General features: G+C 40.2%; 1 protein-coding gene across 1 annotated transcript in view; it reads right to left on the reverse strand.

Annotated features, from left to right (window-relative positions):
* The window catches only part of polrmt (polymerase (RNA) mitochondrial (DNA directed)), a 45,995-nt gene extending 32,793 nt beyond the window's left edge, over positions 1-13,202 (reverse strand). Inside the window, exons 1-6 of the mRNA XM_071487485.1 lie at positions 12,998-13,202; positions 12,150-12,248; positions 10,949-11,811; positions 10,068-10,201; positions 4,593-4,779; positions 562-711 (exon numbers count right to left, since the gene is read on the reverse strand). Coding sequence (XP_071343586.1) covers positions 562-711; positions 4,593-4,779; positions 10,068-10,201; positions 10,949-11,811; positions 12,150-12,248; positions 12,998-13,139 — 1,575 coding nt within the window. The 5' untranslated portion in view covers positions 13,140-13,202. The remainder of the gene's footprint in view (positions 1-561; positions 712-4,592; positions 4,780-10,067; positions 10,202-10,948; positions 11,812-12,149; positions 12,249-12,997) is intronic.
* Positions 13,203-15,274: the final 2,072 nt, after the last annotated feature.

Below are 15,274 nucleotides of genomic sequence, written 5' to 3' on the forward strand. Positions count from 1 at the left end.
CATACATTAGTATAATTACTCCAAACAAAGTTGACTACTGCCAAGATGATATGCACCCACTACAGTCTGTATTTTACATTGTGTGCCAGCACTTTGGGCTTTGCAGGCTTTTTTTTGCAGTTGAAAGGGACAAACTTACACCACAAAACAGGAAGATAACTGATGTTCACAAATAAAGCAATGTTTTCTTTTTAACAAGAAGCAACAGCATTTTTGGGAAATGTGGTCTTTAAATAAAACAAAAAAAAAACAAAACAAAAAAACACTATTGTAGGTACTGGGTACCATTTATCTGAACCAGCATATCAAAATTAAATTGACAATAATATACTCATGTTTAAAAATATTATTTGTTGTCCATGTATATTCATCCAGGGGAAAAAAGTCTTTAAATAGTGTATAGATTTTAAGACTTAGCCCCAAACCATCTATTATTAACTTAAAACGTCACGTCACCCCCATTGTTTTTACATTTTTAAATAGTTTCAGTGACCCATAAATCTGAAGTCTGTACTGAAAGTAATGTGAAGACAAAGAGAGGCAACACCTGGGTCTGTTTACCATTTTGGCCATGTTTTCAGTGACAGGCCTGGCAGCCTCCACAGAGTCGATGGTGACAGTGCAAGCCTGCTCCACGTCGAGCTGACGTTTGAAACGTTCAAAGAGGTCCTCCTGAGTGAAGTCCAGTTTGGGGTAGTGATGGTCTGCCCTCTAAAACACATGAACAAGAACATGTCAGACACACAGAGAGCAATAAAGACTGATTACTACTGTAGAATAGTAAGGTACCCGGATCTTAACCTATTAAGACAGCAAGACTGGCAGACCCTGTGTAACCACTAGATTGCTGGCACATGACCTGAGGATTAGTTTTGCCTGAGACATTCATACAGGGCAAGAAAAAGAGGCTTTTCCTGCCAGCCAGCAAAGGCCAAGTCATAAAACCATCTCAGCCTGCTGCCATGAAAGTGTTAATCTGAGCCACAAGCTCAGTTAAGTTAAGTTAAATTAAGTCAAGTAAGCCATGCAGTCTTCACATCTCTCCTCTCTCACAAAAAGCAAAGCCCACTCCCACTCACTAACTCAGTTCTCCCGCAACCACAATTTTTCATTTACATGTCGATATATTGTGCAACAGGATAGTCCTGTTGTTGTTTTTTGTTCTGTTTACATTTTTATTGTTATTGCTGCAGCTGTGTATTTTGTTAAGCAGGAAAACCTGTAATTTTTTACTATTGTATTCAGTCTGTTATTGTTGTTGAAAACAACTGAAGGAACATTTTCAGACATAGGCCTGTTTCTATGTGATACTGCCTATTTATTTTATATAATGTTTCAAAACATTTACATGTTTTGCAGCTCCATATTTGCATTTTGGTTTGATCACAATCTGTTTTAATGAAAGTGGCTTTGACTTTGACTTAGCTCACTTCAAAGAAAATACCAAGATACCCCCTATCACCACAGACTGAAAATAGTGAGAAATGATTTTTGGTCCATATCACCCAGCCCTACTATCAAACCCTATAACAACCATAGATATTGTATACTGGGAAGGATGAAGGGAAGTAAATCCAGCCAACATTGTATAGAAGTCAATACTGGTCAAAATCACCTAAAATACACAAATATATGTGGACTGCTCAGTCAAGTCTTGTTAAAGAAATCGTGACCTTGCTAAGACATTAAGACCTTTGGATATTATCTGTGCACATCATAGGAAGGCTGTACGCATGAGTAGATTCGGTACAGCAGTGCAGACATTTATTATCTCATAGATGGCAGACAAGATACAGTAGACTATAAATTAGGCCTCAGAGAGATTGAGCATGGACAGCAGCCAGGGCAAAGCTTAAGGCAGCGTGGCACATAAATTGCTCACCAGACAGCTCTTGAACAATATTACAACTACGATAAAGTACAACAGAACAACTTTAGAACAATAAATGAGCAAAAAGTCTAGCGCCTCATTATCAGTAGACTGGGATGAAGTCAAAAGATAGCTGCTGAGAAATGTGCTGGCATGATGATTTTGAAAAGTACAAACTTGCAGCTTCTGGTGTACAAAGAAAAGTAAAAAGCTCCATAGAAAGAATTATGTTGCAATACTGTTCGATTTTATCTCAATATTTCTCAATGAAACAGAATGAATTCAAATTTCTTAAGCTATAAAAAAAGTTTTTCTTCATACTCTGCCCAGGCTCATAGTCCTTTTACTGGGTAGACACAGAGAGTGAGCAGCATGTGGTACACAGTAATGTGGGGAAAGCAATGTCAAAAGTGTATTAATAAAATGGGCAAACACACAGGCCAGTTTCCTGATGAACAAATACTCAAATGAGAGAATACCAGACGATCTCTGATGACAAGTTTAAATTAGATCAAACTGCATTTTGTATGATCTACAGCTTCATCAAAATTCCTTCTCAAACCAGCAAACAATATTCTAATTAGATTTTGCTTCTGCTCCTAACACTGATTCAAAATGCTCCAGAGACCATCCAGTCTGCTACTCTGTTATCTGGTGGACCAGTTATGTCGACAGCCTTTCTGTCATTAAACTGACCTGGCAAAAAGTCACAGTCATAGTCAGATAACCGACTAGTTAGTCAGCCTTGCAAATACAATCAGAGGCAGTAGTAATGGAGCAGTCAAATTTGACCTGTTTCACAAGTCAGTGAGTGGCATAGTTTCACATACAGTCTAAAGATAAAAATACATGACCTGCTGATTGCTACCATCACACAATATCATCAAAAATATGTCACTCAGATAAAGATCAAAGTAACGACTGAGCCTAAAAATACTGCAATTCAATACAGAAAGCTGTTAATGAATCATGTGAGAATCAGGAGGGGAAGGGAGGTGGGAAAAAGTGAGGAGAGGTGAGAGGAGGAGGAGGAGAGGCAAGGAAAGCGGAGGACCCATTAGAAAGCAGAGTTGGCTCACTATAAATAGGCCAGTGCCTGTCTGGCTGTGAAGGGGTGACAATCAAATCTTTCGTAGTCACGCTGGAGCCTTCTGACAGCTTTCCCAGCATTCTGGTGCTTGGACTGGCAAAACATACACAAGACTCAGCCTTAAAAATACCTTATCTGTATTTATGGTTGGAAATTAGCACTTTTTTTATCATAAAGCCCAAAAGATATAAAGCCATAAAGATATTTAACACTTCCCAACACTTATATTAAAAATCCATTCTGGAAGAACGCCTTATAATCCATCACACAAGAAAAACACCTAAATGTAGTCTCTGCTGTCTCAACATAAGCAAGTAATGGTCACCATTAAATCCAATGACATTGGTTTAAGATAATTTTAAGCACAAAGACCAATGTCAGTTAACTCTATTATATCAGCTCTGATGACGTCAGTGGAACAGGAGGTCATCTTATTTTCTGTGGCCTCAACAGAGACCAGTCTGTCAGCTATTAAGTATCCTGATGATGAGGCATAATCTGGGATAATGCTCCAGAATAATGACTTCAAGTTTCTCTGTTCAATCCAGCACTAATAAAAGGCACAAAGCCCATTCAAGCTCATCCATCTTTGAATGCCCCAAAACTGCCAGCTCTGTTTCCTGAGGAGCAATGTTTTCTATCAGCCTGTTGTTGTGAGCACCATATTCAATACTGTGGTGTGCTGGGGAGGAGGCATTGCAGCCAACAGACTGAGGAAACTCATAAAGAAGGCTGGGCAACGCCTCCCACCCCTTTAACAGCATGTAAGCCAAGCTTAAGAGCACCTTTAGCAACAGACTTATTCCACCCTGATGTGTAATGGAGTGATACAGGAGGTCATTCCTGCCAGGTGCTATCAGACTCCACAATTCATCTGCCTCTAATGCATCTATTTCGCTCTTTACACATTATAATATTGACTGTATCTGGACATTATCAATCTTCAGCACTTTATGCCCTTATCTGTAACCAGACAAGCAGTCAATATCCCCACTTATCCATTCATTAATGTTTCTGCTTATTCATCTCAGCCACTGCGTTCGTATACCTGTTGACATTTGTATTTCAATGTATCTGGCTGCTGTGACTATTTAACTTCTATCCATGGATTAATAAAGTCACCTATTCATCTATCTCTGTATCCATCTATACACCCATCTCTCCATCTGATCCAGTGGTATTTGTGTTTTAAATATCAATTCATCATATTTATCATGAGCAAACATTTGTTAAGATTTAAATAAAGACATTGTCTTGTTTACTATGTCTTGACATCTTAACTGGCTCGAGTCAACCCAGCAGGCACAAAACCAGCCACCGATGTCATTAGATGTACTAATGGCAGCTGACGTTGACATTTTGTTAGTTTTAAGATGTGTTGTTAAGTAATCAAAATCCAACGTCAATCTTGACACAAAAATATCGACAAGTCGTGAGCAAAACCCAACATCTATTAAACATCAGCTAAACATCACAATGTCAATGTGAATGTTTTGGCATCAACCTGATTTTCATTTCCAACCAAAATTTTACATCGGTCCAATGTTAGAGTGGTTAGAGTGGTTAGAGTCAAACATCTTTCTGACATTATATTGACAGCCAGTACTAGGAGGGAAAGCTAGCCTGTGGTACCTGAGAGTAGAAGTCCTGAACCAGCGATGAAGAACACTGGCTTGTGGTCAGGTTGAGGCGGGGCTGGTAGTCGGGTTGGATGACATGTATGGCCTTCAGCACCATGTCTCTCTCATCTTGTCGGAACACACACTGGTTGAACAGATCATCCACAGATAGACCATCCTCCTCCATCTGACTCAGGCACCTGGAGATACAGGGACATACAGTCAGTGCATCAGGCTGTAATAGATTACTGTGTAATATACCACATGTTCAGACTAGGCACTTACTGTATTAAGCTATATGATACCTTCAGAGGGCAAAACAAAGCAGAAAAGGCTTTTATGTTATTATTTGTTCTTTGCTATTCTGTTATTTCTAACAAGAACAAAGCTTGAGCTAGCTTTGTTGCTAACTTACTGCAACTGACCTTGTAGAGGTGAGAGATTAAAAAAACAGCTGTGTTTCCATAAAATCAACAATCAAGTAGCAATACATGTCAATATTGGCATAAATAAGTAAACTCTGTGCTCTCCATATTATAATTTTTTTTATTTTATTTTACTTTTTATTATAAAAACACTGCAGCATGGGAGTGCTTCTCACCAGCTACCTATTACTATATCATTGTCTAATACTTATGGGGTATCCGTCCACCAGATTAGATTCTCTTTTAGACAGTCATTACAATACCTCTCCTTTCCATCAGGTTCACTAGATTCTTGTTCAAGTTTAATGTTAGAATAACATCAGATGACACCAGAGGCAGATTTTCATTCATGTTGGAGATTATAGTTATTATGATGGGACAGACATTGGAGTCAGCTGATCACAAGATCAGAGTTCACAACCTTATGACCTGACTGATGATGTGGGAATGACACTAAGTTAATCGTGGAACTTTCTGAGTCTCTGATTAATTCAGCTTTCAATAATAAAAAATAAAACTCCTGTGTACTTGGGATCATTGTATACGTCTCCCCAACCCTGATTGACAGCTTCAGAATATCAATTTAAGTATTTGCATTGATAGGCTTATCTTTCAGAATGAGTTTGATCCAGAGGCAGATGGGCACTGATGACATCAGAGAAATGTTTATTTAAACAGAATCTCTTAGAGATCTCCTAGGGAGAGCAGTCTCCATGACTGGACTGCTGAATGCAGATAATGCCAATGTGCAACCAGTCCCAGGAATACAAATGAGAGGTGTAATAACATGATTATTCCATAACTCATTTTGATGTATGATACCTAAGGATGGCAGTGGATTTATATTTTAAGCCTTTTGTGTACATTATTTAATTAATATTGATATTTAATGTCGTCAAGCTGTACATTGATGTATTCTTCTATTCCATAAATTGGGCCATTTAACTATTTTTTGCAAAGTCTGACATTAAGTGGGAGCACAAACAAAAAGGTTGTCTACAAATTACACAAATGCATCTCTGGCAACACAAAGTAAGAACATATATACTTAGCAGAGTATTTCACAGACACTGCTTAATTGCATGATGGCAAGTACTGTATGTTATTTGTATGGCCAACAGTGTACACTATGAAGTATTTGTTACATGTGGAATTACAGGTATTGTATGTCTACAGGGCAAAAAGTTTGTAGAAAAGTCTGTGGTCTGAAGATCCCGCCTTAGAGACTGAAAGACCCTGTTTGGTTGCACTGCTCCCTAGAGGTTAACAAGAGAACAACGTGGGCTAAGCCAAGAGACAGAAGTGAGGAGAACCCATTTATCATCGACCAGAGAGGATGAGAGAGCTTCACCCCGCACACCTTTTCCTCAGGACAATTATAAATAACAGCACGCTAATTACCATGAGGAGGAAAACACTGGCTCAGCAACCTCCACTGACTTAATCAAATCACAAGTGAGCAGGGCTCAGCAAATGAATGAATGAATAAAACAAAAGTGGCACTGTGATAAAAGACACAAGTCATATGCCTACTGTTTAAAGTTATGTAGTGTATGTTTGGAAATATTTTTAAAGCAAGCCAAAGAGGTCAAATGTATTTCCACTCATGCCTTGGAGTCTCTTGTGATGCATTGTGCAATTTTTGGTCTGAGTAAATGAGAGAGCCTTGAACAAAGAGAGGATTAGTCTGGGTGCTAGCAGTGAGGTCCAAAGGAACAAAGAGGGCAGAGAGGTTGAACGATGGAGCATAATCAGCCTGGTGACTGCCCTGCTGCACCCTAGAGAGCAAAGAGCTCTGGAGGACACAGCACTTACAAAGGGAAAACTTAGAGGGATATGAGTGCATGAGTCAGTGTGTGCATGTGTGTGTGTGTGTGTGTGAGAGAGAGAAGGAGAGACAGAGAAGAGGGGAACTGATTAGTACATTGAGGGCAAGGCTGCTGCAGGAGAGACTTCAGAGGCCAGAGCGATATCAGGAAAGTGCAGCAGTGAGGCCGTAATAAAGGGGGAGACAACACAGTGAAGAAACAAACTGGCAGACAACAAACTGAGTGACAGAGAAAACGATGATAGTGAGGAGGGTAAGAGAAAAGAGACACTGTTTGGCCAGAGACTGAGCAGGAGTGCACCCCTGCAGAACAACAATGTCACATGAGCATCAGCTTACAGAGATCGATGGACCAACCAGACACCTACCACCAACCCTACTGCCCTGCCACCTGTCCCGCTATTGGACCACACTGCATAGGGTGATGTCACTGAGGTCCGAGAACGTGTGTGTGTGTGGTTTGTGTAACAGCACTTAATGTGACTGAGGCTGATGAAGCTCTGAAACAACTAATCAAGATGATGAAGTTATGATATATAATAGTGAGGCTATTTTGTGTGTATTTAGTGTGATTAGGAACTAGCAGGTTGCCTTCATCAGAGTAATATCTTATAAAGGTCAAACATAGAGGACTGAAGGTTGTGGCCTGAACCTGTGCCCCCTTTTCAAATGAGAGGGTATAAAGTCAAAGAGACCAAAACTAATGGTGAATTCAGGCAGTTCTTGTCAAGTCATAAATTGTCATAAAATCCTCGAAAGTCTACCACGAGGAAGTTCTTTCCAATGGTCAAGTGCAAACTATGTGTGATAAAAACATAGTTAAGTTTTGCTATAAGTTCTGATGATTTTCACTACTGGCAGAAAATCTAGCAAATTAATAGTAAATAATAGAGCCTTACGAATATTGAATTTTTGAAGGTGATATGGAGATTTTAGAGTTAAAAACACATATCAGAAACTTATCTATTAACATTCTTTTTTTTAAACATAAATACACGATATATTCAAACATTTTGATACGGAGATATGGACTTGAGCAAGACTAATAAATCGGCCCATTGATATTAGCTTACTGCAGATACTGTACATCTGTATTTGTCAGCCAATAGGTAACAAAAAACAAAAATGGCAAACTAGGTTAGAGGTCATTTAGAAACAGTGTCACCATGACAGTTTTTCCACCAGAGAGACAATTTGATTTTTCACCAGTAAAATGTTCAGTGTAGTATGTATCTTGGTCACAATTCTATACACAAGATTATCACGTTTATGTAAAAAAGAACATCAGTATCATCCGCAAAATTCAATTCATTTCAGGCTTTATTAAGGACACAGCTTATGGCAGGTCCATACAGTATTGGTTGGCCTAGAATTTGTACTGGATGTTTTAGATTTGAAAAATATACTTGTCAGTGATCTCTGATGGACAAACTACGTAATAAACACCTCACCTCAGTGTTCAAGTGCTTTCATTGAGTATTGTCCTCTTTTGAAATTTAATCTCGTGTATTTTTGTGTATCTCCACATCATTGCAAATGAGGGAAACCTCAGTGATTTTCTAGGCTTAAATAAATAAATAAAATTAAATCAAATCTGACCATCAAGGGATTTTGGGATACTACTAATGTACTCCAAAGTCAGGCGGAAAAATATCGTATCTACTATCAAAGAAACTTTTGAAGTGTGACACCCCTGTGAAGGAAGCGACTCGTGACCTCAGAAACAGACCATACAGCTTATTTCAAAGAGGACATGCATGTAAGTGCATGTTTAGCAGTGTCTCTATATGAAGCAAACAACCACTGAGCCTTGTCATTTTTCCTAATATAATAAGTCCAGATGAATGTCAGGCCCCACAGAAGAAGAAAAGAAAATTCAATATGAGCTCTGCCACTGCCTGGGCAGCAGACCAACTGATTGTATTGGCTGCTGTCAAACAGGCACACAGACTGTGACACATGCAGTCTTGTGCTGAGGCTGTGAGCTGTGCCCAGCGGGGTAACGTGTGCAGAATGTCATGTAATAAATCTAAGTGTGGGGCTGACAGTGTGTCAGTGACATAACAACGCAATTAATAATACTTAACAGTGATTTGTCAGGATGACCTAGTTACTGTGGAGACAAAACTGGGCTACTAGTTGTCAAGGATGTCCTTGATAAAAAAAAAGTTGCCAAAACTTGCTTAGTTGTCTTGGCCAAAAAGAAATCAAATACACCACAATGCACTGTCAGAAGTTTTCTGCTGTCTTGTAACAATTTAATGAGTCTAACACAACCCCCCAACACGGAGTCAGCACACTGCCACAAACAAAATGATTTTAAGAGGCCTTGTGAAAGGACAAATAATTAATCAGAGGTTTCCACAATTAACAAAAATTTTAAGACATAAGGTCATGCTGGGTTGCCATGGAAACAATATCAGTGGTTAAGGTAAAGGACAGGAAATAAGGTGCAAAGTGCAGGCAACACTGGTAACTGTCATCTTAAGGAGAGACACTGAACACCGATACTGTCTAGCACTCATAAGGCCAGAGACACACTGGATGCATCGCGGATACATCTTGGTTTTCATTTCGGCACCAATGTTAACGGATTAGAGCGGACACACTGTCTGCACATCTCTCACGTCACAGCTGCATCTCGCCTATTTTTCACGCATGACGCACAAGTCAGCAAAAATAGACATAGAAACGACCTGTTGACTGTCATTTTGACATCATACCAGCAATATGACACAAAACAGACAACTTCCACAGCAGTTTCTATGTTTAGGCTGAATGCAAACATCTTTATCTTTATCTTTAACATATTTTCATAGACATGAAAAAATATAAATTCTTTTTTCAAACCATTTTAGCAGCAGCATGTGGAGACAGTGGCGTTTTAGAGGCATTTTCTGTCAAAAATAACTCAATCAATTAAAAATGAATGAAAACCCAACATTCAAGTATCCTACAAACTCCATGTAGTCAGAAAGAGCTGGCAGTAGCAGCAACAGAGCAGACATGCAGCCAATGAACACACAACTTTTCATCATTTCAGACAGTTATAGCTTGAGTCATAAATAAAAAGTCTATGCCAGAGATAAAATGAAGTGAAAGTTGTTGCAAAAAAAAAAAGAAAAGAAAACCATGAGGATAGCATGACACCTACTGGTAAGTCTGTTCATCACTGCCCTGTCCCTCTCTTTAGAAGTTGTCTTGTTAAACAGGTGGTGTGTATTTGTGCACATACCTAGTGATGACTTTTGGGGAGCAGCTGGGATTGCGGCCCATACACTCCAGAGCAGCACAGTAGGAGCCCACGTTTGGCTTCAGACCAGCCTCTTCTAACAGAATAAATATGCGGCCGATCTGATTTAATGTGCCCTTCAAAGAGAGAGACAAGCAAGGGCTGTTAAACTTTGCCGGCAAGTACATTTTATACCAATGTTTATTCCAGCGATTTTTCACAACACAAAGGACACTGCTGACAATTAAACTTAGCTAAAAAAATATGAACAAAAACCTGCCACCTGGATGTAACCCTACCTACACATCCTCCCACAGATGTAGTCATTCGTTAGACTGTCCGAAAGAATAATGTAAATTAGGGATTTCAATTGACTTGTCATCTTGCACTAAATGTTTGTTAGTTAATTTAACTAAGATAATTTACCAGTGTGACCATAAAAAAAAAAAAAATTGACATGCCACAGTAGGACAACTACAGGTATAAATAATAAAATCAGTGCAGGCTGAATTCCATGTAGCTGCTTCAGTTTCAGGGCTGTGGTATTGGCTTACTGGGATATTTAAAGAAAGCAGAGCCATTGTTAGTGTTCCTCATAAAACCTGATCTTTTCCTGCTATCACAAGTCAAAATGTCTCCTGTGAAATAGGGCAAATTTATCCCATTATTATCGTGTTTTGACTGGTTAACCACCACACAAACATTTGTGACCTCAGTGAATAACTGCTGCAGTGAATTGGCTACATACAGGTTATTTTCAAAAATCAGTCAAGTCTGAAAATTTTACTGTCTCACATAATTGAACTCTCTTCTTCTTTCAGAACGTGTAACAAGCCAAATTCAATTCCACAAAGAGCTCAGTTTTCACACACTTTTGAACTCACCTTCTTGGCCCACACCCTCATCATGATGTTGTAGACACTTGTGGTCAGATGCTTACGCCGACTCAATACTCTGTGCTGACTGAGCAGGAAACACTGAGCCCTGTTAATTTCTCCTGCAAACACGCATGCCTCCAGGTAGGAGCGGATGCTCAGCAGGATGTCCCCACATGTAGTTCCTTCGCCGTCCACCTCTGGGTGCTCTGGGTTACTAGAAGAGGTCCACTGGCTCACCTGCTGACTGAGCCTCCTCTCTAGTTCTTCCATCTCAGCCAGCTCCTTAGCCCGGTCCTGGGCACCGCTAACAGTCTGTTTTTGGCCTCCTTCACTGGAAGGCTGATTTTTAGATTCTGTCCTCTTTCCTTTAGAGACTTTATGTGGCACAGCTGCTGCGGCAGCAGCAGCAGCAGCAGCAGTGGAGGTAGCAGTTGAAGAAACTGCGGCGCGAATTTCATCAGATAATTTCATGCCTCGTCTGTTCGTCTTAATCACAGGCACAGCCTTTTTAGCTTTGGTTGATATAGTTTTCTGTGCTGTGCCTGGGAGCATCTGGGAGCTGCTTTTGCTACCTTTAGATTTGGCTACTGGTTTCTCCTTGACATTTTTGAGAATTTTCTGCTGTTTCTTAAGTTTGTTTTTACTCTCCTCAGTTAATTTTTCCATCCAGCGACTGGTCTGAGATTTAGAGGTTCTTTTGGCAACAGTCTGTCCCAATTTAGGAATGTCACTTTTCTCCTGAGACGTGCTTTTGGGACCCCTTGCAGATGACACCCCTCTTCCAGCTGAAGGGGCTTTAACAAATTGCACTTTAGCATGTTGGACGTCTAGAACATCAGTTTGGAGCTGCTGAATCCTGGCATCAAGCACTGAGAGGGAGAAATAATAAAGGCATCTAATGTGAGTAAAGAAAATTACTGACCAGCCTTTTTCTGAGTAATACACTGAAAAGGCTGGTAGCACAAAACTGTAGGACATCTAGAAAGCCAAAAAGGAACACCAAAGCCTACATAAGTCAATGCTCCACAGTTCTCAAGCAATTATTGCCAACATCTCTAACACAAGTCTAAACAAAACCAGCTCAGGCTGGCTGCATTTAGAAAAGTAGATCTATAACAGAACTCTTAATATACCAGGGTTTGGTATGACATTGCAATCATTATGACATGTGGCAGTATGACCTCTACTGCCCTCTACAACAACGTACCGTCTAAGAGCTGCGACTGTTTCAGTACACGTTTCTTTGCATCTTCTGTCTTAGGGATAACAGATGAAACATTTCTTCTTTGAAGCTGGAGAGGAGTCTCTGAAAAAACACAAACATCTGTATACCATTCACAACCTCCATTCACTATCCAATACGATGGCATTCAGGAGCTTAGGCTGGCTTTTGATTTCACCTCATGCTGTATCTTGAATAGACTGTGCTGTTGTTAATAGTAAAGGTGCAATAACTAATTATATACTAGTTAAGCAACAATTGCCTGTTACATTTCATTATTTTTGCTGCATTTCCCATCCACATACACATACAGACTTTCTCAAGGACGAGGAGGAGCTGGGGATCGAACCGCCAACCTTTTGGTTTACCAGCGCTACAACCTGAGCTTCGTCCACCAGTGTGAGCGAGAGTGACGCTGCCACAGTCAAATAATGTTACAGCCCTTTGACATTAGTTGCCTGAAGGAGTGGGCCTGGGGTTCAACGGCAGTGCAGCAGTTTTCTCATGAGGTCGTCAGCAATATTTAGAGTCTAAAGTTATTAACGGGAACAAATGCACCTGAAAAGACAGGTCTGAGAAGTTGAAAAAAAAAAAGTAAGACACATGCCAACCAAACATCCTCAGGCTAGACTCAATAACACATCATTTTTTTTTCACCTTACTTTTATATGAGCTAATCTTGCTCGTCTATCATAACATGAACGGGGTTGAACTAGCCCGTCAGTACATTGACATTTAACACAAGAGTCACCGACGGAATCGGGCAAACTTGTCCGTCGTGCCTCAGCCGCACAGGCTGTGCTCCATCAGAGACCGAGGACCCTCCGGCTCACCTGAAACTCGTCTGACCGCGCCGTCTCTTGCCGACACACACAGCTGACAGCAGTCCGCAAGAGAAACGCGAACAGCACACCTCTCAAATAAACTGCGACGACGCAGACACTTAGCGAAGGCACAAACTCGAAGAAATGACATGTTGACATGTAATAACCGCGTTACTTCTCAGCACTGGGCAGCCATCTTAAATGAGACCAAGCTAGTGGCGGGGAGAGGTAATCGCTGCTTGTAAGGCATCGCCAGAAGATCGCAGATAAATCGAGTGAGTTTTTTTGGGTTTTTTTTTTTTTTTGCGCATTTATCTCTCCCGTACATGTTGCAAATGTTACTTTGACTGGATTCAGGACATAGTTAGAGATATTTAAAAAGTTATCAGTACTTAGACAACAAGTTTTTAGTTGTTACCCACATTATATTATATGTATTAATGAATCTTCTTTTTTTCAATATCTTATATCAAAACTGCATATATATATATTGCTCAATATTTCTAAATAAACATTGCTCTTTTCCTTTGTATCTTTCCAGTGAGTACAGTGAAATATTCATACACATCACAGCAGTTTGAAATGGATAGTGAATTATATTTGGCCTACAGGTGGCAGTCTCACCACAGTCAACCAAGTAGGACTAGAGGTCAAACAGGAGGCCAAGGTGAAAATTGGTGTCTTTTATACTACATTTTGAAATTAGAGTTCATTTTACACATCATATAAAGATATAGTTCTCTTAAAGGTCAGATGTTAGTTCTTTCAACTTTAAAATCAATATATTTTAGTTTAGAAAGGAAATGAGGACTAAGCAGGCAAAGTTGTAATCATTTTGCATAATGACCTTCCAAAGTTTATGCATGATCTGGTAAATATAAAGTGAAATTCACGCTTTATATTTGTCTTGTTGAAATTTGTCTTTGGAAGCATAGAAACTGTCACCTACAAATACCACAACAGTCTTGACAGGAATGTGTATGCTGTCTCAGGATTTATACAGCATTCTTGCAGTAGTTGTAACAATTATTTGTCTATTTAAATTTCTCATTAATTGGGGGGAGTGTGCACGTGAGATGACCCTTGTAATGTAACCTGAAGCTGGTTGTATACACATGCAATCTGCACTCCTGCTGACTTTACCAAAGCGCTTTTTACAGCCTGGGGAAAAAAATTATTGTCTTCTTTTTCTGGTCGACTGGTTCAAACATCATACAGTTTAAATCAAGTGTGACTCAGCTCCAAATTGTCAGTAAAACTGAACTGATCTCATTCACATCCTGGTTACTTTCTGACCCCCAGAAGTGTCAGCCTCCCCTTGTCATGCATCCATAAAGCATTCTTAAACACTTTAGCAGTCCTTTGTGTGTCGGCATGCTGGAGGTTAACACAAGCACTACTTGACAGAGACAGAGAGAGAGAGAGAGTGAAAGAGAGAGAGAGAAGACAGAGAGAGAAGGGGGGCAGAGAGGGAAATGAGGTCCAGGCAGTACATCTTTTCTCAGTGGAGGCAGTGGCTGAGAGCACAGCGGTGGGTGTCTGCTGCTGAGCTGTAGGTGAGGATCAGGAGGTGTTTGTTGCCACGGTTCACGAGCAGGGCCCCTTGACAGGCTCGTTTGATGTGGTTGGCCCCTGTCGGCGGCTGGCTCTTTGCGCTGGTGTGACAGTCATTGCCGGGTGAGTGACTGTCAATGCCCCGACCGACAAAAGAGGAGAAGACAGGCATTCATGGGGCCTGATAATGGCCAGGCCAGGACAAGGCTGCCATTCTCATACACTTTGATCATGAGGATTCTTTTGCACACCTTTGTAGGGGCTCCCTATTTGTTTAACAGATGGAGAGAGGGCTGTTTTTGAAACCGCTTCACCTGGCCAGGGAAACTTGATGGAGATACTTCTCTGTGAGATGCTTGCGCTGGTAAATGCCTTTGGCAAGCGTGTGTGTGTGTGTGTGTGTGTGTGTGTGTGTGTGTGTGTGTGTGTGTCTGCAGCACTTACATGGAATTAGTGACCTGTCTCATGTGGAAAAAACAGCTTCTTAAGGAACTTCCTCATGAGCCTCCATATATGTGACAACTGAGACAACAAAGAAGTCATATTTGGACCTGAATTTGGAAACCTCGTTAAATACATTTTTACATCACATTTTTGAACTCAAGCTGAGACATGCAGCGCATTAGGACTTTGTACAGTCTACTGTAAACTTCCAGAGCACTGATACAAATATTAATGATTAAAGAATGATGAATGAAAAATATTACCCATTAGTCACTTTATGATCCTTCA

This window comes from Trachinotus anak, unplaced genomic scaffold (genome assembly GCF_046630095.1).
Source record: "Trachinotus anak isolate AG129_WGS33_773 ecotype Australia unplaced genomic scaffold, CSIRO_AGI_Tana_v1 ptg000010l, whole genome shotgun sequence".
NCBI classification, from domain to species: Eukaryota; Metazoa; Chordata; class Actinopteri; order Carangiformes; family Carangidae; genus Trachinotus; species Trachinotus anak.